This window comes from Sinohyriopsis cumingii, chromosome 13 (assembly GCF_028554795.1).
Source record: "Sinohyriopsis cumingii isolate HCF-2022 chromosome 13, ASM2855479v2, whole genome shotgun sequence".
NCBI lineage: Eukaryota > Metazoa > Mollusca > Bivalvia > Unionida > Unionidae > Sinohyriopsis > Sinohyriopsis cumingii.
In genome coordinates this window covers 4,365,087-4,387,788 of record NC_142973.1, presented here as the reverse complement: position 1 = coordinate 4,387,788, position 22,702 = coordinate 4,365,087, and the positions used below count along the sequence as shown (strand labels likewise).

The following is a 22,702-nucleotide window of genomic DNA, read 5'->3' as shown; positions in this document are numbered from 1 at the left end:
GTGGCTCACTGTATAATATCCACTTAACCTGTTGAGGTCATTAAAATGGAAAGATGCTCTACTGAGAGTGGCTCACTGTATAATATGCAGTATAATATGCACTTAACCTGTTGAGGTTATTAAAATGGAAAGATGCTCTACTGAGGGTGGCTCACTGTATAATATACACTTAGGCTGTTGAGGTCATTAAAATGGAAAGATGCTCTACTGAGGGTAGCTCACTGTATAATATACACTTAACCTGTTGAGGTCATTAAGATGGAAAGGTGCTCTACTGAGGGTGGCTCACTGTATAATATGAACTTAACCTGTTGAGGTCATTAAAATGGAAAGATGCTCTACTGAGGGTAGCTCACTGTATAATATGCACTTAACCTGTTGAGGTCATTAAGATGGAAAGATGCTCTACTGAGGGTGGCTCACTGTATAATATGAACTTAACCTGTTGAGGTCATTAAAATGGAAAGATGCTCTACTGAGAGTGGCTCACTGTATAATATACACTTAACCTGTTGAGGTCATTAAGATGGAAAGATGCTCTACTGAGGGTGGCTCACTGTATAATATGCACTTAACCTGTTGAGGTCATTAAGATGGAAAGATGCTCTACTGAGGGTGGCTCACTGTATAATATACACTTAACCTGTTGAGGTCATTAAGATGGAAAGATGCTCTACTGAGGGTGGCTCACTGTATAATATACACTTAACCTGTTGAGGTCATTAAGATGGAAAGATGCTCTACTGAAGGTGGCTCACTGTATAATATACACTTAACCTGTTGAGGTCATTAAAATGTCAAGTCTACAACTGAATAACATTTATTCCTACTACACTGTCCAGAAAGGTTTTATTATGCACACTTTGAGTAAACACTTTAAGTAAATAGTCACTATGAAGTCGAGTCTAAGCTCGGCAAACATGGGTACCATATGTGAGAAGGCTTGCTAGTAGCTTCCCATGTCGGTGGTTCTCCCCAGGCTCTTCCTCCACCAGATATACTGTCCATCATGTACCTGTATAGCTTGGCATGTGCTGTCATTAGGCCTTACAAAAGCAACAAACAATAAAATTATTTTTGTTTTAAACTGCAAATTTTTATGTTTTTATTTGAATAAGGAAGTTTAGATTTTCAAGTTAAGAAACAAAACAATGTTTGATATAAATATATCAAACAACCAATGCATTGTTTGCATGTCGAGTATGTTTGATATAATCTTACATAAAAATGATTACTCATTGTTGCCTCAATTAAAACGTACCCAAATTAATTGTTAACTTCACATCATTTTTAATTGAGGCATCCATTAATGATTTTGAAGTGCCAAGATGATTCATTCGAGTCTCATACCATATTCACACCACAGTGTATTAGCACTCTATATAAGAGAATTAATACTTAGAATTAGCATTCTTATTAGTAAACACCAGTCTTGGAATTTATTCATTGAGATAAATATATTTAATTTAATCATTCATCAGAATTACAGTGCTCAAAACATTCAAAGGATTTCAAGCTATTACTGGAATACTGTAAATTCATTTGAAGACATTTTGGGATTATATCATAGTGATTTCTTCTGTACAGTTGACTCATCATCCGGAATACCTTTGGAACTCATTCAGATTACTCAAAACTTTTGGAATTTAGGATTTCATTCACCATACTGAAAGTTATTTTTAATTCTTTCACTCTGTATTTTAGGGAAATAAATTATATTTTCAGTTTTACATAACTTGTTGGTTTTGCTCTTTTATCTTTTAGGAGCTTTTAATGTGTTTGCCTGAGGATGTCTTCAATAAGGTTTTTCAAATCCCTCCTAAAGGGAAAGACCTTTTTTTTCCCTTTTTTGCGTACCACCTAAATGTGCTGAACCACCAAAAGTGGAGGAGAGGACCAGGATGGCACCCCCCCCAAAAAAAAATGAAGCTCCTAAATTTTCTGTTCCTTCAGTAGCTGAAACTGCCTACAAAATGATGACAGTGGTGAACCACATAGATCATACATATGTGCTGTGAATAACGCTGATGTGCAAATACCTGCTAGCAAAACCGAGTCCACTGATACTGAAATTGTTTCTGTACCTGCAGTAGACAAGGGAGACTAGCAGTACAAAAAATATTTGAGAGACAATACAGGAAACAGGAGAATGATAAAATATAAGGCAAAACTGTGTGGAATTAGGCCCACAGCAGTAGACAAGCCTGAACACATCAAGTTTTTGAAAGACAATACAGGAGACAGGAGACTAATGACGAGAATTCTTGGGGAGGCAAAACTGTAAGGAATTAGGCCCATAGCTGCTAAGTACCATGTTATAATAATTCAGTAATTTATATTTTTGAATTCAGTAAAACTTTCTTACATGAACTGTTTCATGATGATGAACTTAAAATTCTTAACTACAGTTTTCAAAGTAAAGACTGACTTTTCCAAAAGGGTGGTAGACTTCTTGTTTACATTAAGATGGCATTTCTTAGAAACATTGATTTGATCTTGAGGAATTTGTATGGAAATAATCTGGCTAGAAATGAGACATAATGTCCAAAAAACGTTTGTATTAGGCTGTGTATATAGACCACCAAATACTGACAATACTTGGCATAATACATTTCAAAGCAAGCTTGAAACTCCATATATAGGAAACAAAGAAGTCTGTTTAGTGGATGACTTCAATTACAATCTGCTTTATGATACCAATCAAAGCTGGATTAAAACCATGAATTCACTGAATTATCAACAGCTAGTTCATCTACCCACTAGGGTAACAGAGGTAGCTGAAACACAAATTGATCACATCTGTGCTAATAATGCTGACAATGTTATAGAAGTTGCAGTTCCCCAGTATTCCAAAAGTAATCATCATCCTATATGCTGTACACAAAAATTAAGTAAACAAAAATTAAACTTATCATCACAAATACCTCAAGTATCAAATCATGAAAAAATCCAATTCACAAATATTCCTTAAAGAACTGAAAGATATCCCCTGGTCAGTAATTGAATCTTGACAACTGAATAGATATGTTTATCGACACCCTGAGCACTCATGCTCCTATTAATTTCAAGAGAGTAAAGCAACAAAATCAACTAAACTGGATTACAGGTGATATACTGAACGCTATTAAGCCAACAGATAGATTTCCTAAATTAAAAGATACTGACAATTACAGATTATGGAGAAACAGAGTCAAGTCAATGATTCAAAAGGCAAAGAAAACTTACTATTCCACTGAAATATCAAAGAGTATTTTAAAAAAGAACCATAGAAAACTCTGGAAAATACTCAATGATTTGAGAGGCAAATCTGTCATTAACCTGCCATTGACATGTATTAGTGATGAAAATGGTGATTTTCAGCAAGAACTATTGAAACTGCAAATACACTCAATGATTACTTTGTGAATATAAACAAAAAACATGGATTTCATAAATGATTCTCCAATATTGAATTAAATGAGAATAGTTCTTAAAAATTTATCAAAAAAGAGTGTTAAAATACCTAAAATAAGTCTTGAATTTTTTAAATGAATTAGACCAACCTGATGTCAGAACAGCTAAGGTCTAGATCATATGTGTCAAACTCAAGGCCCACGGGCCACATCAGGCCCGGCGTACAATTATATCAGGCCCAAGAGGTCTTGACCGGCGTACAATTATATCCAGCCCGAGAGAGAATTTTAGGCAAAAATATTTTTTAATGGCCCTGCGATATAAAGTGCAAATCAAATTCCCTAATTAGCAGCCTTGCCGAACGATAGGCTACCTGAGAGCATTCTCGCTTCGATCAGAATAAGCGAAAATAAAAGTTGTGTAGGCTCAAACCTTGAGCATGTTTGGTAGCACATATGTGTGAGCAGCTGTTTTCTGCGATGAAGATTAACAAAACATCACACAGGAGTCGTCTCACTGATGAACACTTGCAGTCCATCATGAGAATCTCAATGACACAGAACATTACTCCCAACATAAACGAACTTGTAGCCAAGAAAAGATGCCAAACATCCAGCTCTGACAAATTGGCATAAGAGCGAAAATGGGTATGCCAATGATTTTTTATTATTAAAGCTTTTTTCTGTTTTAATTTATATTAATGTTTAAAAAAGGTTTAATTTTCCGCTTATTGAATGTTTATCCTGTTCGGCCCGCAACCTTACGTGTGATTTGAGTTTTGGCCCGCTGAGCGATTGAGTTTGACACCCCTGGTCTAGATAATATAAGTGCTAAATTCCTAAAACTCTCATCTCAGTTGATTGCACCTTCACTTATGTATATCTTCAATCCAAGTATTTCCATAGGTAATTTTCTAAACAGGCTAAAATTGGCAAAAGTAACTCCAATACATAAGAAGGGTGATAAAGTTCTGGGTTTCAGTCTTTTGACACGATGGTTATTACATGCCCTGTACTACGGACATAAATAAAATATCAACTGCTATTTTGATAATGGCAATCCTCATTTTCCTACTCATGCACATATATTCACCAAAAACAACAAAAGTCTGTTCTTGCTATAAAAAAAATTTAATTGTAATTTAATAATGAGATTGCAGTTGCTATAATATGGGTTGCAAATAAATTTGGGAAAAGCGGCTCATTTTCTTGCTTACCTATTGATAAAACACGTATAACATTTAGTAAATGTATAATTTAAATTGCAAGCACCTGTGACTTGGATCATCATTTAATAACTTTCCCAACACAACACACCCTAATAGCAATATGAAGAAATACACTTTGAATATACATGCTCTTCTTACACAAAAATACATTTCATCTCTCTCTCTCTCTCTCACAGACACACACACACACACACACACATACACGCACATCCCTACTTTATATTCACTAAAAACAACACGGGTTAATAAAAATGAGATCGGACTTAACATCAAACAGAGTCTTAGCCAAAGGCAGTAATGCAGATGGTAATTTTGTGCCATCTAATGAGATCAGACTTAACATCAAACAGAGCCGTAGCCAAAGGCAGTAATGCAGATGGTAATTTTGTGCCATCTAATGAGATCAGACTTAACATCAAACAGAATCGTAGCCAAAGGCAGTAATGCAGATGGTAATTTTGTGCCATCTAATGAGATCAGACTTAACATCAAACAGAGTCATAGCCAAAGGCAGTAATGCAGATGGTAATTTTGTGCCATCTAACTCTTCATTAATTTTAATGGTGAATTTCAGAAATTCAATTGGAGTAAATTTTACTGAGAAACAGATTTGTAATCTAAACTTAATTTTCTACAAAAAAAAACATTTAAAAGTTTAATTTTTGAAGATTTTTTGCTACAAGTGATATTTAAATTTATTATATTTTTCTGTTGTATATACAGTTTAGTCCAAAAATATCTGACCTCCAACCTCTTCCAAGGAAGTGAGCCACATGTTATATCCCTCTTGAAAATATTAGATTATTACCAAGTCTGCTAAGTCAAGCTATTTGTCATATGCAAGACAACCACCAAGTCTACTAAGTCATGCTGTTTGTCATATACAAGACAACTACCAAGTCTGCTAGGTCATGCTGTTTGTCATAAGCAAGACAACCACCAAGTCTGCTAAGTCATGTTATTTGTCATAAGCAAGATAACCACCAAGTCTGCTAAGTCATGCTATTTGTCATAAGCAAGACAACCACCAAGTCTGCTAAGTCATGCTGTTTGTCATAAGCAAGACAAACACCAAGTCTGCTAAGTCATGCTGTTTGTCATAAGCAAGACAACCACCAAGTCTGCTAAGTCAAGCTATTTGTCATATGCAAGACAACCACCAAGTCTGTCAAGTCATGCTGTTTGTCATATACAAGACAACTAACAAGTCTGCTAAGTCATGATGTTTGTCATATGCAAGACAACCACCAAGTCTGCCAAGTCATGCTGTTTGTCATATACAAGACAACTACCAAGTCTGCTAAGTCATGCTGTTTGTCATAAGCAAGACAACCACCAAGTCTGCTAAGTCATGCTGTTTGTCATATGCAAAACAACTACCAAGTCTGCTAAGTCAAGCTATTTGTCATATGCAAGACAACCACCAAGTCTGCTAAGTCATGCTGTTTGTCATAAGCAAGACAACCACCAAGTCTGCTAAGTCATGCTATTTGTCATATGCAAGACAACTACCAAGTCTGCTAAGTCATGCTATTTGTCATATGCAAGACAACCACCAACTTTGGTAACACTCCATCTAGATGTTTAGGAGATTACAAACAGATTACAAAATGAAAAATAGATATAATTACAAATAATTAAAAAATGAAGAATAGACAGAGGGTATAATTACAAATAATTACAAAATGAGGAATGGACAGAAGAGGGTATCACAAAATCCTGATGCTAACACAGAAGTAATTATTAATAAGTTTAAACATTGTTACAGGTTTTATTATATCATGTTGGCTAGTGTTCTTCTCAAGTAACAACTGTTTGCAATATTTCTAACATGACAAGATTTATCAAAATTTAATCTAGTGTTGAAATATTTGACTTTTCATGTGAACAAAACATTAAATGATAGTTTCTAAATTTGCTCTAAGCCCCCCCCCCCCAACATTTGCACAATAATAATTTTTTTATGTACTAAAATTTATTAATTCAATGCTTTAACTCCTAACGTTTCAAATTTGACCAAAATTGAAACAATAGTTTCTGAATCAATTAGGCTTACAGATACTAAGTCTTACATGATAACTTAAATTGGGTAATTACTTACAACAGGCCAGGCCTATAGGTAACAAGATATTTACTTGTAAACACAAATCCCCTTGCCAACTGATTCACAATTGGAGTAGCTGACAATATACAGACTAATATCAAGGAATTATGATGAGGCAGTTTGTGTTCAGTGCCATACATAAAGACACATTAAAAAACCAAGCCAACATTAAAACCCACAACATTTCATCACATACAGGATCAACAAAATATTAATTTATCTCAATGTAAAAGATTACAGATAAACAGGATGCTACATATACATGGCAGAAAATGAAAATGTCATTAAAACCTGAAAAATCAAGTCACAGTGACCTATTTTTGAAATTGTTGTTATTCATCTGGAAATGATCATATACATGAATTATGATAAGGCATAAAAAAACAAACAGCTGAAAATACAATAATCAATCAACCCTGAACCCATTAAACAGACAAAGTTTAACGAGTCTAAATATCTAAATATATTAGGGTAAAATATAAGTGTGTAACAAATGATAATCTGAAAATATAAAGACCACTCAAGTGTAAAATAAGGTCATAGTTATTTCTTTTTGGTACAGCTGAATTTTCTTGGTGATGCATCCACACACAAAGTTTGATGAGTGTAGATAACATAGCTTTAAAAAATGATGATGGTATCATAAAAGTCACTCGTGTCAAAATAAGGTCAAAGTGACTTACTCTGGTATGGTTGCTGAACTCTCCTGGAGACATACTCGTAATAAAGACTTGACTAATCTTGATGTAGTTACCATATATACTTGAGTATAAGCTGAATAATTCGGGACAAAATAAAATCCTGGATGAAGGGGAAGGGTTGGCTTATCCACGGGACAAGGTCTAAACTTGAAATTTTTACAAGGTTTTTTGTCAACTAACAGTTTATATTTTTTATTGTAAATCATTGAAGATCACATACCTAATGACAATACCTGCCATAACACACCATGTCACATGAAAAACACAATTCTGGTCTCCAAAACCTCCTATTATGATTTTCAGGGATTCTAACCACAAAGTTATTTCAACAACAAAAACACCTTTCATATTCTGACCTTGTGATATATGCCTTTAATTTGTAAGCTAGTATGTATGAACATTTAACTCAAAGCACAGTTAAACCTATCCTCTGGGCACACAGCTGATGTTGAAGCAATTAAAAAGTAATGCTGTCAGAAATAAACAACCACCATTCAGAGATTACTTAATTGGCAGACAATAGCAAGGGTGATGTGTGGTGTCAAATTCTGCTGTGGGTAAGTTCACTGAACTAATTTCCATGGGTGAAGTGCACAAAGTAGAACAACACAATTAATTTCAGACATCAAAGAAACATGATGAAGAACACTGATGTTATTACACATCAATGCATCGAATGAGAAGCCAACTTTAATAAAGTTTGTGATCAGTAGCAAAATTGCTTTGAAGTCGGATTTTTATTCCATATAAAAATGCAAAATATGATTATTTAAGTTGTTGGAATAGTATTCAAGTGTGATTCAGTTCGAAGATTGTGATTCAGGAAGCAACAGGCTATCAGCAAACCCCAGGAAGAAATAAATTTCAAAAATGCAGCTTGATGGTTTTACTTTGTCAAACACAGCAGCAAGAGGGAGTACTTAATTCTCGGCTCATACTACAAACAACACACTGACATAAGTGTACTACATCATCAAAAAAGAGGCACCACCTGTTTGTAGCCCATTCAACACCCAACTTTATTATTATTTGTTATCTTAATCTTGCTAAATTACTAACTATTAACTGATGGATTGCTTTCAGGATGATCATAACCATGAAAGAGATTGATTGATAAGCACACACATGTTTGCACAGTTGATATATGCTGATAAAGCATTAATACCCGAAATGGCCAGAGACATTTATTATTACTGAATTACCTGTAAAGACCCGTAGAAACCCTAAATATTATTTTTTCCCCCTTCCCCCAATGAAATGGTCAGTCAAAAATGTATATATTGATTTTTCTATTCTGACAATACTAATGTTATGGTCATTAACAAATCAGTTACGACCAGGATGCACTCCAAAAATCCAGTCTGAAACATACTAACATCTAGTCTCTAGTGAGTTCAAAGAGTAACACTACTGACACATGCAACACCTTCAAATCCCCTACTGAACTAATGATAGAAGCATCAACTGGATCAAATTAAGCTTACATTTCGCAATCGAATAGATTTTATGTTGGTTTTTATTTTAATGTCAGCATGGCCATGATTATGCGAATGTTTGCACACGAGTATGGTTTTGGTATCTGACACTGCTAAGTTTAAGACTAAATGTGTTAAATGCTCTGAAGAAAACACTGTGTGTGTAATTCAGATTTGTAATGTAGCTTTAATGATTTTAGTCATATTGCTATGATATATATGGTGTGGCAGTGTAAAGTTACATCTAGCACAAGGGCATCATGCTGCAGACATGTAGCATCATGTCCCACCCAGTCACATTATTTTGATACCAGGTCATTTGGTCCTAACACTAACTACTTAATGCTGAGCGCCAAGCAAGGCAGCTACTAATACCATTTTTATAAGTCTCTGGTATTATTCAGCCAGGGTTCAAATCCATAACCTTCTGCACTCAAGGTGGACACTTGAACCACTTAGGAGACTAAAGCGGTGAAGAAAATAGATAAGTCAATTTCTTTTATTCAGATTTGAATCTGCTATAATTTTCTATAAGCTTATATGAAAGTTAGATTATTCTCAATATGACATCAGTTTTAGGGGGACACGCACACTGCCCCCCCCCTTGGGACCTCAAAAACAGTTTCTGAGTCTCAGAAACCCCTCCAACACTGTCTGAGAATATGGTAGGAAATACTAAAAATGTTGCATAGCTCATTAGACAGGTGCTGTCATGAAATCAAACAAGTATTTTTTCAAAATTTTACAGGCAGAACAATGAATGAAAAACAGGCATTACCGTAACATGATAAAGCAGTGGGTCATGGTTTCTTATCAAAGCCATAACTGTTACACTTGCATGAAGTGTTTCATATCTAAACATGTCCAGGCTGACAACCAATCATACTTTTGTTAACTGAATCAAGCAGCCAGTAGTAAAAAAAAAGAAAAATAATAAATAATTATCCATTACAATTTGATAACCCACCAAAAAATTTCATGATTAATTATAAATTAGATACTACCACTATCAAAAGTTTTTTAAGTAATTCTTCCTAGAAGCTTAAGGCAATAATGTATAGTGGTAAAAATAAGAAAACATTCTGATTATGTTGTGGTATTCAAAATTAAACGTCACTGAATATGCCGAAACAAATAGCAACTTTACTGCAGTCTGCAAATTTTGTGTACATGAGAAGCAAGTAGGGAATGGTGGAGAAGCAATGCAGCATTAGAAGAGATGCCAAGATTAAAGAAGGTGTGTTGGACTGTGATCACTTCATTCCCTGAATTGGAGAAAGAGTGATTTTGGTACTGAATACTGACAAAAGGGATACATTTTCACAAGAACTGCAATTCATCATTGTTTTATGCAAATGGCAAAAGCTGCCAAATACAAGTTGGCAGATTCTTCAAAATTTGTTTCATCAGTCAGCTGGTTTTCTCGTTTTAGGAACCAGCATGGTTTTGGTCTCAGACAATGAACAAATATAGCACAAAAGCAACTAAAAGCCTTGCAAGAAAAAAAAAACGAATAATTTCAGAAGTTCATCATCCAACACAGAAAGGAGTGCTTATTCGAAATATGCAAACTGGAACTATTTCAACATCTAAATTAATGTCCTTATATTCATTTTCCTTAGGCTTTAAGATATTTTATTTTAGTAATGTGGCTTGCCTAAATAAATGCATTTAGAACTTACTGTGTGCATCTTGTGATATCATCTCAGAGACATGGGTCAGTTTCTGTTGGTCATGCACTTTTTAATGTTTTAACCTTTTCAGTTTGTTGGGTCAGCTTATATGTAAACAGGCTTATATGCGAATATATATGGAAGGCTGTGACAAACAATTAACTGAAAATACAGAAGTCAATATGAAAAAATAATCACAGTGACTTTTATATAAATTCAGTTACTCTCCTTGAAATTCACCCACACACAGTCTTTTAAGTTCTATATGACTGTAACAGGTCTAGATATTGAGAGCACAACAAATGAATGACTGAATATTACCAAAGTCACTAAAGAGTGAAAATCATATCACAATAACCTAGTTTCTGATTCACTCTTCTTCAGATACAATGACAACCAATTTTGTATGGCTGATTCACTCTTCTTCAGATACAGTGACAACCAATTTTGTATGGCTGATTCACTCTTCTTCAGATACAATGACAACCAATTTTGTATGGCTGATTCACTCTTCTTCAGACACAATGACAACCAATTTTGTATGGCTGATTCACTCGTCTTCAGATACAATATGACAACCAATTCTTATAAGTGTAGGTGAAATAGGGTTGAGTATATTCAGGGTGTAATGAAGGTGCGAGGAACAAATGATTAAACACATTAACAAACCAACCAACAAACTGTTACATCCCTCACAACTTTGTTGGTAAGGGAAAATGCAATTAGCTGATGCAAAAGGTTGACTTACATGCCAGATGAATTAATGGAAAAACAGATCTATCTGTGTCATGGCTGAAAACACAAGTTTGAACAAGAGTCCCTCAAAGGGACTGCCATTCTACTTTCAGAAAAGAATTTTCCAAGATTGTAAGATAAGACCATTTCTACTTACTGACTGCTGAAGGTTGAAACCATCTCTGATATTCTTCAGCAATAGGAATTTCAAATTAGCCACTGAGCAGCTACACTGGATGTGAGATTAACATCATTTTCATTTTTTGTCACCATCAGAAGACTTTTGGGGAAAACCCTACACTGAAATGATCATCTATTCAGGAGAATTTGTGACAAGATTTTCAGTATGTTCATTGTGGCAACCATATTGGCACCATTTTGATTCACATCCAACACATCATCACAACTGGTCTTCTGGTGAAACCTCCATGTCAATATGACTTCCCATTTAGTAGCAATAACAAGATTTTCAAGATGGCTGCCATGGAAGTAAGACTGGTTACATTTTCATTTAGTATCAAGTATCTTAAGAAGTCTTCTGGCAAAAAAGAAACAATGTTGATATACATTTTCATAAAGCAATGAATAGTATCAATATTTTCAAGGTGGCTGCTGTGGTAGCCAGATTGGATATCAACTTAAAGGAGACCAGAAACCAATGGAAATATTGGATAATAATAAAGGTACTATAGCAGTAAACCTTATTCTGAAGTATCATCTGCGACCGAAATGCCAATATTAAAATATTGGCCTATCTTCTAGGAGCTGAATTTCCGTGACCTCGTATGCAAAATTTCCGCGCCTATTCGGTTACTTTCGGGATGTGACGTCATAGTAGCGACTCCAGCAGCTCAAGTGGGAGTTGCCAGAGTAAAAGACAATACCGTTTTGCGTTGCTTACGGGTGTAATAAAACATTAAGAAAAGCCAGTGGACAACATTTTTTTTTCTTTTCCGAAAGATAAAGGCATACTGAAAGAATGGATACATTATTACAGACGAGTCGATTTCAAAGCAACACCATACAGCCCTATGTGCTCGTTACATTTCTCAAAGAACTGTTACGACAGGGATTCTGAAAAAATGGCAGCTCAAGGATACGCAAATGCTAGGCTTAGACAAAAAGTTGGCTCTGTTCCAGACATAACGTTGAATATTTTAAATCCTGGGAAAAGTGTTGAACGTGAGAGTTACGAAAATAGGCAGAAGGCCGAGTAAGTGACCACAAAATGCAACAATCAATTCACAGATCTTTTATCTACACCAGCAGTGCTAAAAATAAATCGGATAGCCCGACACCCTGGGTCCCTCTGGTTTTAGTTCCGGCCCATCCTGTATTCAAAATGAGGTGCCCGTCAGGCTTGTCGAAACAAAAATTGTTTGCCTGAGGAAACTTTGATCGCGCTGGTGAAATTAGTAAATGTATTTTCAAGATGTTGACATGCATGCCTTAACACGGCACGATCTAAATCAAATCAATACTGTCCAAGGTGAAATTTAGATTTGATTTTAATCAAATGGAGGCTTTGCCAAAAATAATATTCTAAACCTGTCGTGTTTCGAGAAAACACAATTTTCAGTAATCTTATAAAAATTACAAATTTTTACAAAAAATCATTGTATACATGTAGTATGTATAAACGGTAATCTGTAATGATTGGAACTGATATAAAATTATTCCTTGGGCAGTTTAAATAACAGCGATTAAAAGAAAAGAGGTCAAAGTTTCACATTAAATGGCTGACAATAGAAACTGGGGCGGGGGGACTATTGACCCAACCCCTTGCCCCAATGTGCGAGCGCCCATGGGACGTACCTTTTCTCCATGTGATACGCCTTATTATTCCCCCAGGACAAGCCCATTTTGCATATTCTGGTCAGCTCTGGCTAAATTGCAAAATAGCTAAAGTTTTGATTTAAGTACACAAACAATAAAGCCGATGTGACCGTTCCGGTGGCCTAGTGGTTAGAGCGTCCGCCTCGGATGCGGGAGGTCGTGGGTTCGATCCCCGGCCGAGTCATACGAAAGACTTTTAAAATGGTACTAACAGCTGCCTCGCTTGGCGTTCAGCATTAAGAGGTTAGTGTTAGGACTGGTCGGCCTGGTGTCAGGATAATGTGACTGGGTGGGACATCATGCTACATGTCTGCGGCATGATGCCCCAGTGCTAGACATCACTATAAACTGCCACATTGCAGACATCGTAGCGATATGACTGAAAAATTGTTAAAGCTACGTTAAAAATCAAAATCACATCACAATAAAGCCGATGTGACTGATGAACATATTCCATCCTTGCATTGATCTTGTGAAAAGGACTGCCCTTCGGACATACTTCAAAGAAACCCTGTTCGACAGTGTGTGTGTGTGTAAGCACCAGCAATTGATTGCCAAAATAAACGATGCCTATTTTGTTGTTACTTACGATGCCATGGACTTCAGGTTTAAGTCTTAATGCATGTAACACTGTTTGCTGAACAAAATATTTATTCAGAATTAGTTCTTTAGGGCCACATATACTGCATGGTATATTTTGTTTTATTCGTTTTAATTTAATTATGGTAATTAAACTTTACATATACGGTCGAGGAATGTCAGGTGTTAACTGGCCGAGTTTCTTTGGCGGAAATGGAGATGCGATTTTTGTTTGCAGAGAAAATTTCACAGTGATCATTCATTTAAGCTAATTGGTGACAATTGTATTCTTTTAATTTTGTTATACTATAGTACTGTTGTAGTTGTTTAAAAACATCTGAAATTTACTTGAATAATGTTTAATTTTCACGTTCTATTTACTGAAGAAGAAAAAAAAAAGAAAAAAAATGTTGTGTGATATTAATTATTTCGTCCAGTGCCGGATTTAGACGTGTGTGCGTGTGATTTGAATTTTTAACGTAGCTTTAACAATTTTTCAGTCATATCACAACGATGTCTGCAGTGTGGCAGCTTAGACAGTGGATTGCATACGTTATATCTATTTATAAACGGTTTGGGGTTGGTTTTTTCTTCTTCTGACAAATGAAAATTGACAGACATAATGTAATTATCGGGACTTCGCTGCGAAAAATTTAGAGATATTACGAGATCGAGATGTAGATGAGGAAATACCCCCAAAATCAGGAGGTTTTTCTCCCGGCTTGAGAGTTGACAGGTATGAACTGTCCGGGCTTGTGGAATTTCAGTCAGGGCTTGAGTTTATTTAAGTCACCTGCCCGGGGCCTGTGCCTAAAAAAATTCTTTTAACACTGACCAGTACAGTACATAAACTATTATATCAGACTGCAGATTCAAGTTTTGAATGTGCAACCCAAATGTGGTCTCCTTCCGTCTGCCTCGCTCGCCAATGTTTATGTTTGTATTCGAGGACTGGCTAGTATTGCGTCACGGTACCACGTGATCTGTCGTCTCATTAAAACTCGGAAAAACTCGGCAATTTACGGAATCGTGCTATCTTCCATGCAATAAAATCACTACCCGCTTACGATATGTAATTTATAAACATGTCAGTCGAATTAAAATCTGTAGAGAATTACATACGTAGAAGGAAAATTTTGATTTCTATTCTCCTTTAATACAATTTTTATTTATGACTAACTGATACCATTCGAAGTCGTCTAGTGAAAACCTCATCCTGATATGACTTTCCATTCTGGAGGTGTAGCAATAACAAGATTTTCAAGAGAATTGCTGTGGTGGCCATTATGAATGTCAGATCAGCACCATTTTCACTTAGGACCAACTAGATAGAGTTTATCAGGAAAAACCCCATGCTGATACAATCATCCATTCAGCAGGAGTAGCAAAAGCAAAATTTTTAAGATGGCCACTGTGATGGCAATACTGGATGTCTCAGCAGCACCATTTTCATTCAGGACCAAAAAGACTTTGGAATGAATGTGTGTGCAAAGTTTCTTGGCAGTCGTCCAAGTAGTTTTGGAGAGGTAACAACAACAAACTTGCAATAATGGACAAATGGACATCAGATGTAAGACAACAGACAGCAGGCCATCCCATAAGCTCTTCTGGTCTCTGACCAGTAGAGCTAAAAATACAACAAACATACCTAACCAGTACTTGGTTAATGTTACATTAAAATGCAAAACCTTTAAGAAAAACGATTTGTAAATAGTTTAAACTATTCATTTACACATGAAGATATTTTAAATCAAACAACCAGACATAAAATTTGCGTTAGAATTAAAGCCTAGACTTGAAAATCATCAATCCTTCTTCTTATCATCTGTCACAGTGGCAGTCCTATAAAATCCAGTGAAGAGAAACAAGTATATGGTAGAACCAATAATTATGACTGTCTGTAGTATGAAAGTTAATTCCCAGTTGAACTGCTTGGCCAGAAAGCTGATTGGAAGTCCAGAGAGGGCCTGGCCAACTGAAAATAGCCAGACAATGCATTAAATTTTATTTTGCATTAAGTCTAATCCAGAATTAAAGGGATGAGGTGTGGACACTGAAGGAGGCTATTTATTTAATTATGTATGGGTGGAGGTGTAAATCCTGACCATTTCAAATGTTTTAAGTTGACTAGTCCAGTTAAAATTAGATGAATGGTGGAGTCTTGAAGTATCTTCCAACTTCAAGACCCTGATTTAATTTTGGAATGGTTTTGAACTGTACAAGATTAAACAACACATACTAAAATCTCAAAATGATCTGGTTGGCAACATCATGTAACCCAAAATGTTTAAGAAACCAGAAACCCTGTGAAAGTCACCAACCAGTGCCAGGATTGAACCCAGAAATCCAGAGATGCTAAGCTAGTGTGTTACCAATGTGCTTCCCAATCACTGTTTGTATCCTATGAATCTGATATACTGTAGATAAAGAAACTTTCATAATAATAATAAATAACAAATAACAAACACTCATAACAAAAGTGCTATACAGATGTGTCTGTGTGTTTCCAATAAAACTGAGAGTAGAATATCTTAACATTCTGATCAGTGAGAAATATGTACTTGCGTCATATGCTGTAGAGTGATTTTATTGAAATGAATTTAACAATAATGCTGCTGGCCCAATTTCATGAATTTGGATCAGACAAACCTGCATTAGCTTTCGACATTTTAAAATTGAAGATCTTTACACAGATATCAGCCTTCAACCAAACTTGTAATTCAGAAACTCATCACAGAGAACTTCATATTTCATTTTAGGTTAGCCAAGTAATTAATGAAAATGAAGGATTTTTTTGTTTCTTTCTTTGTGTACAAGCTAAAGTTCTAAAGATTGTGATAAACTCTAGCATCAAATCAGTGAAACTGTTATTGTGTCAGACTTGTATAAACTATAAAACAAGCATGATAACTATCATATTTTCATGAAAAAGACTTTAAGGCTTCTACACAGTTTGCTAAGTGTGACTGTTTGCCATTGTAAATTAGAACAGTTAGTACAATAGAGTTCAAAGTCTTCTGCAAACACTCTGGAAAACGTGCAACCTGTGTTTGATCATTATTCTAACATGATCAATTCTGATGTAACTGTATTATGTATGAAAAACTTACAAAAAGTTTTTAAAAATAAAACAAAAATGGTGGATTTTTTTAATGTGCTAGTTCAGCTGATGTCAAAGAATAACACACTTCAAACTAGCCAGAACAATTTTGATCAGATAATCATGCAAGAATGTATATTTTTCAGCACAATTGTCCATCTTCTTTTAAAACATTCATAAGGGTGAACACATGGGTGCACACTAACACAAATAAGGGTGCATGCTAAAACAAATAAGTATGTACACTAATACAAAAATAGGTGTACACTAATACAAATAAGGGTATACACTAATAAAGGGTTCATACTGAACTCTAAATGATAAATTCAAAGACTTTTCCAAAACTTTCAAAGACCACAAACATAGATGTCCAAGACCTTTTTTCACTAACATTTTGTATATATGTACAGGTTTTTTGAGAAAACAACGAATACAAAATACTACAATACTGTTTAATGATGAAATTCAAACTATAATTAATTTCTAAAAATTGCTTTATAATGATCTGAAACACAGGTTAACATTCATTGTTATTTCAGATATATGTAACTTATGCATCAGATATAATACAAAACAAATTGTTCTCTTAACAGACAACAGCACTGCTTTAAATGCATTATTATAGATGCTGTTTTCTTCTCTTCAATCAATTTGGAAAGAGAAACCACTACTATCATCTTTTCCTCTGCTCTTCTCCTTAGAGCATTTGACTCTGTGACAAGCACAATGAGTCCTTTTAACTCTGCTTCTTCTGCCTTCTGAACAGAGGAAGTATGTAGGCTGGCAATGTCAGCTTCAAGACGCATATTTCTGGCTTTAAGTTATTCCACTTCATCCATGGCTAACTCCCATTTCTTTCCTTTTCTGATTTTTTCTTGCTAACGATTTCCAAAGGTCCACCTACTTTTCTCATTGTGTCAAAGATTAGCCATTAAGCTCTGGGACTTTCTCTGCAGGTTCTCAACAGATACCTGTTTGTTGACAGAAAATCCTCTCTCCACTGTTGCCTGCCCATGTGACAACAACATTTTCTGCAGAACATTCCAAAGTTCAACATATTCCTTTCTTTTGGAAAGGATGGAATAAAACACTTCATCAGGGCTGTCATCTGTTCTATTGAAGTATTTCAAGGGATGATTGTCCAAATGGATAACTTCAGCCACTAATTTTCCATACTTTTTCAATATTAAATCACATTGGGACTACTTCTCTTCCTGCCTCACACATAATTCTGAGGACCCTATGGAGTTTTGCTTCTCCATTTTCCTTATCTGACTAAATATGTCTAGTATCAGCCCAGGACATGTTTTTAACCAAGGGATATTTCAGAGGTGATTTCTAAAACAGCTTCTTTACCATTGCAATCATAAAGTTTCTGCACTCTGTTCTAAAAGTAAATCTATCCCTGTCTGAAGCTCCTGCCATTAACAATGTTTGTGAACCTGAAACGCCAACATTAACCTTTCCTGCATCAAGGAAATTTTATTTCTTATCAAACCTGATGTTCACTAATGCTGTCACAGAAACATGCTGAAAATAGTTATGGTGCTGACTTCCTTTGATGAAGGGTATAGCCGGCTTGCTTTGCTGAAGAGTTCATGTGTTATTGAAGTCGCCACCAAGGCCAACTTTGGATGGCCAAACAAATGCTCGTTTGTTATTGCGGCGGCACTGAAACTGAATGGGTCATCAAAAGAAAGAAACCAGGAAAACTCGACAATAGTCTGACTATACATCCCCATTTGTTTGTACATCCCTACTGATTTCAATAACAAAAACGTTTAATGTGATAAAAAGTGCACAGAACTAAGTCAATTGAATTATTGATTTATAATTTATAAGCTGACTGTGACCAGAATGGCACTAATACAGGCATCCCCTGCACCTTTCATGCTTAACAGACTTTCCATACTAACATGGTGCCATACTGGGCTACATTATTTCCATCAGACAACATAATGATATAGTTTATCGTATTCGGTAACTGCTGGCTAATTCCATACATTACCATAAATTTGAGAGTTTGGAATTATATCCCTTTGCACACATGAACATAGAAATTAAACTGCTTGATAAATTAACATGAAAGGAAAATTTGTTATTGACATTCTTTTCCTTTGCTTGATTCGACACTGTAAATATCAGAAGCAGACGACATATGTATGTACATCTGTAGTCATGCACACACCCTTTGCTGAAAATGGACAGGAACTGGAAATGGATCTTGAGCATGACTGTCTATTTTATTGAAAACTTCCATTAAGCATGAAATGCGCAGTTGATGATGGTGTCAGGGCCACTCTACTCTACTCACAGTCAGGTTAGAAATTATAAATCAATGAATGAACTGACTAAGTTCCTTGCACTTTTTATTACATTAAATGTTTCCATTATTGAAATCAGTAGGAGAGTACAAACAGTTTTATTTGTGATTATGGAAAGAAATTAAAATGTTTGGGTTTATTTCAATTTTCAAAGATATTAAAGACCTCAGGGTAATCTGCTTGATTTTCCCAAACTTTCAAGGCCTTGGAAATGCTACCTCATTTTTCCCAAACTCTCAAAGGCCATACAAACCCTGTAATACAAATAATGGTATACACTAATGCAAATAAGGGTATACACTAATACAAAACAAAGGGTGAACAAACATACATATAAGGTGGTATACTAATACAAAACAAATGTGTAAACTAATACAAAACAAGGCTGTATATTAATACAAATAAGGAGGTACACTAGCACAAAATAAGGGTGCACACTAATACAAATAAGGCTGTAAAATAATACAAAACAATGGGTGTACAAAATTACAAATAAGGCAGTAAACTAACACAAAACATGGGTATACACTAAAACATAAGGGTAAAAACTAATACAAAACTTAAACAAGGGTGTGCACTAATTTAAATAAGGGTATAAACTAATACAAAACAAGGGTGTGCACTAATTTAAATAAGGATATAAACTAATACAAAACAAGGGTGCGCACTAATTTACAAACAAGGGTGTGCACTAATTTAAATAAGGGTATAAACTAATACAAAACAAGGGTATGCACTAATATAAATAAGGGTATAAACTAATACAAAACAAGGGTGCGCACTAATTTAAATAAGGGTATAAACTAATACAAAACAAGGGTGTGCACTAATTTAAATAAGGGTATAAACTAATACAAAACAAGGGTGTGCACTAATATAAATAAGGGTATAAACTAATACAAAACAAGGGTGCGCACTAATTTACAAACAAGGGTGTGCACTAATTTACAAACAAGGGTGTGCACTAATTTAAATAAGGGTATAAACTAATACAAAACAAGGGTGTGCACTAATTTACAAAAAAAGGGTGTGCACTTATTTAAATAAGGGTATAAACTAATACAAAACAAGGGTGTGCACTAATATAAATAAGGGTATAAACTAATACAAAACAAGGGTGTACACTAATACAAATAAGGGTTAACACATTAAAGTTGAAGAGTTTCAAGAATATGAGACCAGGTTTAGTTACATAAATTCTAAGGATAAAACACTGAAAAAGATATGCATTAACATTTCACTTACTGATCATATTTAACGCATTTAATTTTTAAATTAAATTGTTACATACCACTGGCAAATGCACATGCAACAGCATGAGCTGTTCCTCCAAGGTGTTTGGGAGCCGATTCTATGGCAACCACTCCAAATACCACAATCGAACCATAAATGCATAAACCCATACCAAAGGCAACAGCATTAATCCAGATCTAAAAGTTACAAGCAAACATAATTACTTAACAATTAAGAAAGGGACACATGCATTTATTAATTATTTATTTAATAGGTCAAATATACCAAGTGTATTTTCTATATATGAGGACCCAAATTTATCAAGTGATAATTGTGTGAAATCCATACAAAAGAAGATTAAAAATCTGCTTATACGATGCCTATGTATCCTTCACATTTTTAAATCAGTCCTCAATTATACTCACAATCACTCTTTTCGCTTCATGTAGATTTAATAGATAGAAACTCTGAAGCATGGAGAACTTAATAATTTAATGAGTTGTGCTGACTGATACTGGAAATGAAAGACGGATAGATTTGCTAAAAGAAACATATTAAATTCATCAGTTATGTGTAACAATTTAAAATGTATGTTGGTAAAATAATGTTTTACTGTAAGGAGAATGGAATGAAGGACATACAAAAGAGAGACGGAGAAGAATATTAAAATATCACGCTAAAGCATGAGGATATTATTCATCAGATATTTCTAATTCATGATAACTTAAATGAAGAGTTATATTTGTTACAACAAACATACAGAAGCAATGAGTTCAATTTAAGACACTGGGATAATTTTAATTATGGTAAAAGCCTTGAATACAATTATGTAAAATAAACAACAATGTAATTTTAAAATTTTATCACCTGCTGATTTATCTGTGAATATTAATCCACTTACTAAACATTTTCTACAGAGGATTAAAACAAAACGCACATGAGAACAAGGTACCTTTGTTGACTTATGAGAGACAGTAAATATGAACAGGCACATGAATATGACAAGGGCTGCACAAAACCAAGCTATTACAGTCTGCCTCACAATGTGTTTTGGCTGCTCTTTCCTCTGAAAAAAAGAAAGACAAGAACTGTAATATTGAAAAAGGCATGATATCCACTGGATATGAGCTTTTGATATATCAAAGGACATGACACCTCAATCAGGCCATGATCCAATTAAAGGAATGCTATAGAAAGTAAGGGAAGTATATGATCATGTTATATATTCCAAAACAGGGTAATCAACATATCCCTTAGTGTAGGTATTTTTTTTTCTTCTATTTCAGCAATAAGTACATAGTATAGAGCTGGTCAAGTTTAATCATCTATCATTTTGTCACTTAAAACAGTGAGAGACAAACCATATGTCGTTCTCATGGCTCTAATAATACTTGCACAAACATTTGTTTTTGTTGTCAGCCATCTTTCTATCTGTGACAATGTACATGTATTGCAGCTGTTCCAGTAAAGTATACTTGGTACCCAGAGAAGACACTTGTAATGTGAAGTTGTCACCCAAAGATGCAATTTAGAACCGTTTCTTTTACATGTGACCTATGAGTAATCTCAATACCATACCATATATTTTTTAAAAGTACCTTCTCTGGATACCATGCATTTGTAAATGGAACAGTGTTAGTTATTTTATCTTCTAATTTTATTACAGCAGACTTAAAATTAAATATATACTAATAAAATTACTAATATATATATTTTAGGTCAGAAACTTACGACACAATGCTATGTTGTGGAATTCAAGAACCACTGCAAAAAAAGGTTACTTTCTTTTATCACTCACCGTTTTGTGGAAATACAAAAAAGCAGCAAAGCAAATAATATCAAAACAATAAATAAAGTTATTATGTGTATACAGGCCAATAAAAAAATGATAAATTTATAATCATGTGGATTGCTGTAAAAAAGTGAGTGGTCCTATTAAGAAAATCACTGTTCCCAAAAATAGATGCACCCACATGGCATGCATCATATCATTGTTAGTCATGGCTGATTCCGATGGAAAGAAGGATTTAGTTCAATCATATACTGACTTTGTCATGGCCGATTCCGATGGAAAGAAGGATTTAGTTCAGTCATATACTTACTTTGTCATGGCCGATTCTGATGGAAAGAAGGATTTAGTTCAGTCATATACCGACTTTAATGCTTCAGTTCATAATCAATCAATATTTTATTGGTAACCATGACATTAACGTTCTGTGTGTCTAAGATCCTTTTCTTGTTTTCTAATGATAATTTATTATCTTTTTGCTCTTGCTGTGTTCTGACATCTTTTAAATTATCTTCTAAGGTCTTATGTATCT

The 22,702-nt window shown here is 34.7% G+C and overlaps 1 protein-coding gene across 1 annotated transcript in view; it reads right to left on the bottom strand.

Moving 5' to 3' along the window:
• Positions 1–6,890: 6,890 nt before the first annotated feature.
• The window catches only part of LOC149784868 (glucose-6-phosphate exchanger SLC37A4-like), an 80,121-nt gene continuing 64,309 nt past the window's right edge, over positions 6,891–22,702 (bottom strand). The window contains exons 8-10 of the mRNA XM_089978443.1: positions 21,334–21,447; positions 20,440–20,578; positions 6,891–15,699 (exon numbers count right to left, since the gene is read on the bottom strand). Of these exons, the coding sequence (XP_089834569.1) occupies positions 15,530–15,699; positions 20,440–20,578; positions 21,334–21,447 (423 nt within the window). The 3' untranslated portion in view covers positions 6,891–15,529. The remainder of the gene's footprint in view (positions 15,700–20,439; positions 20,579–21,333; positions 21,448–22,702) is intronic.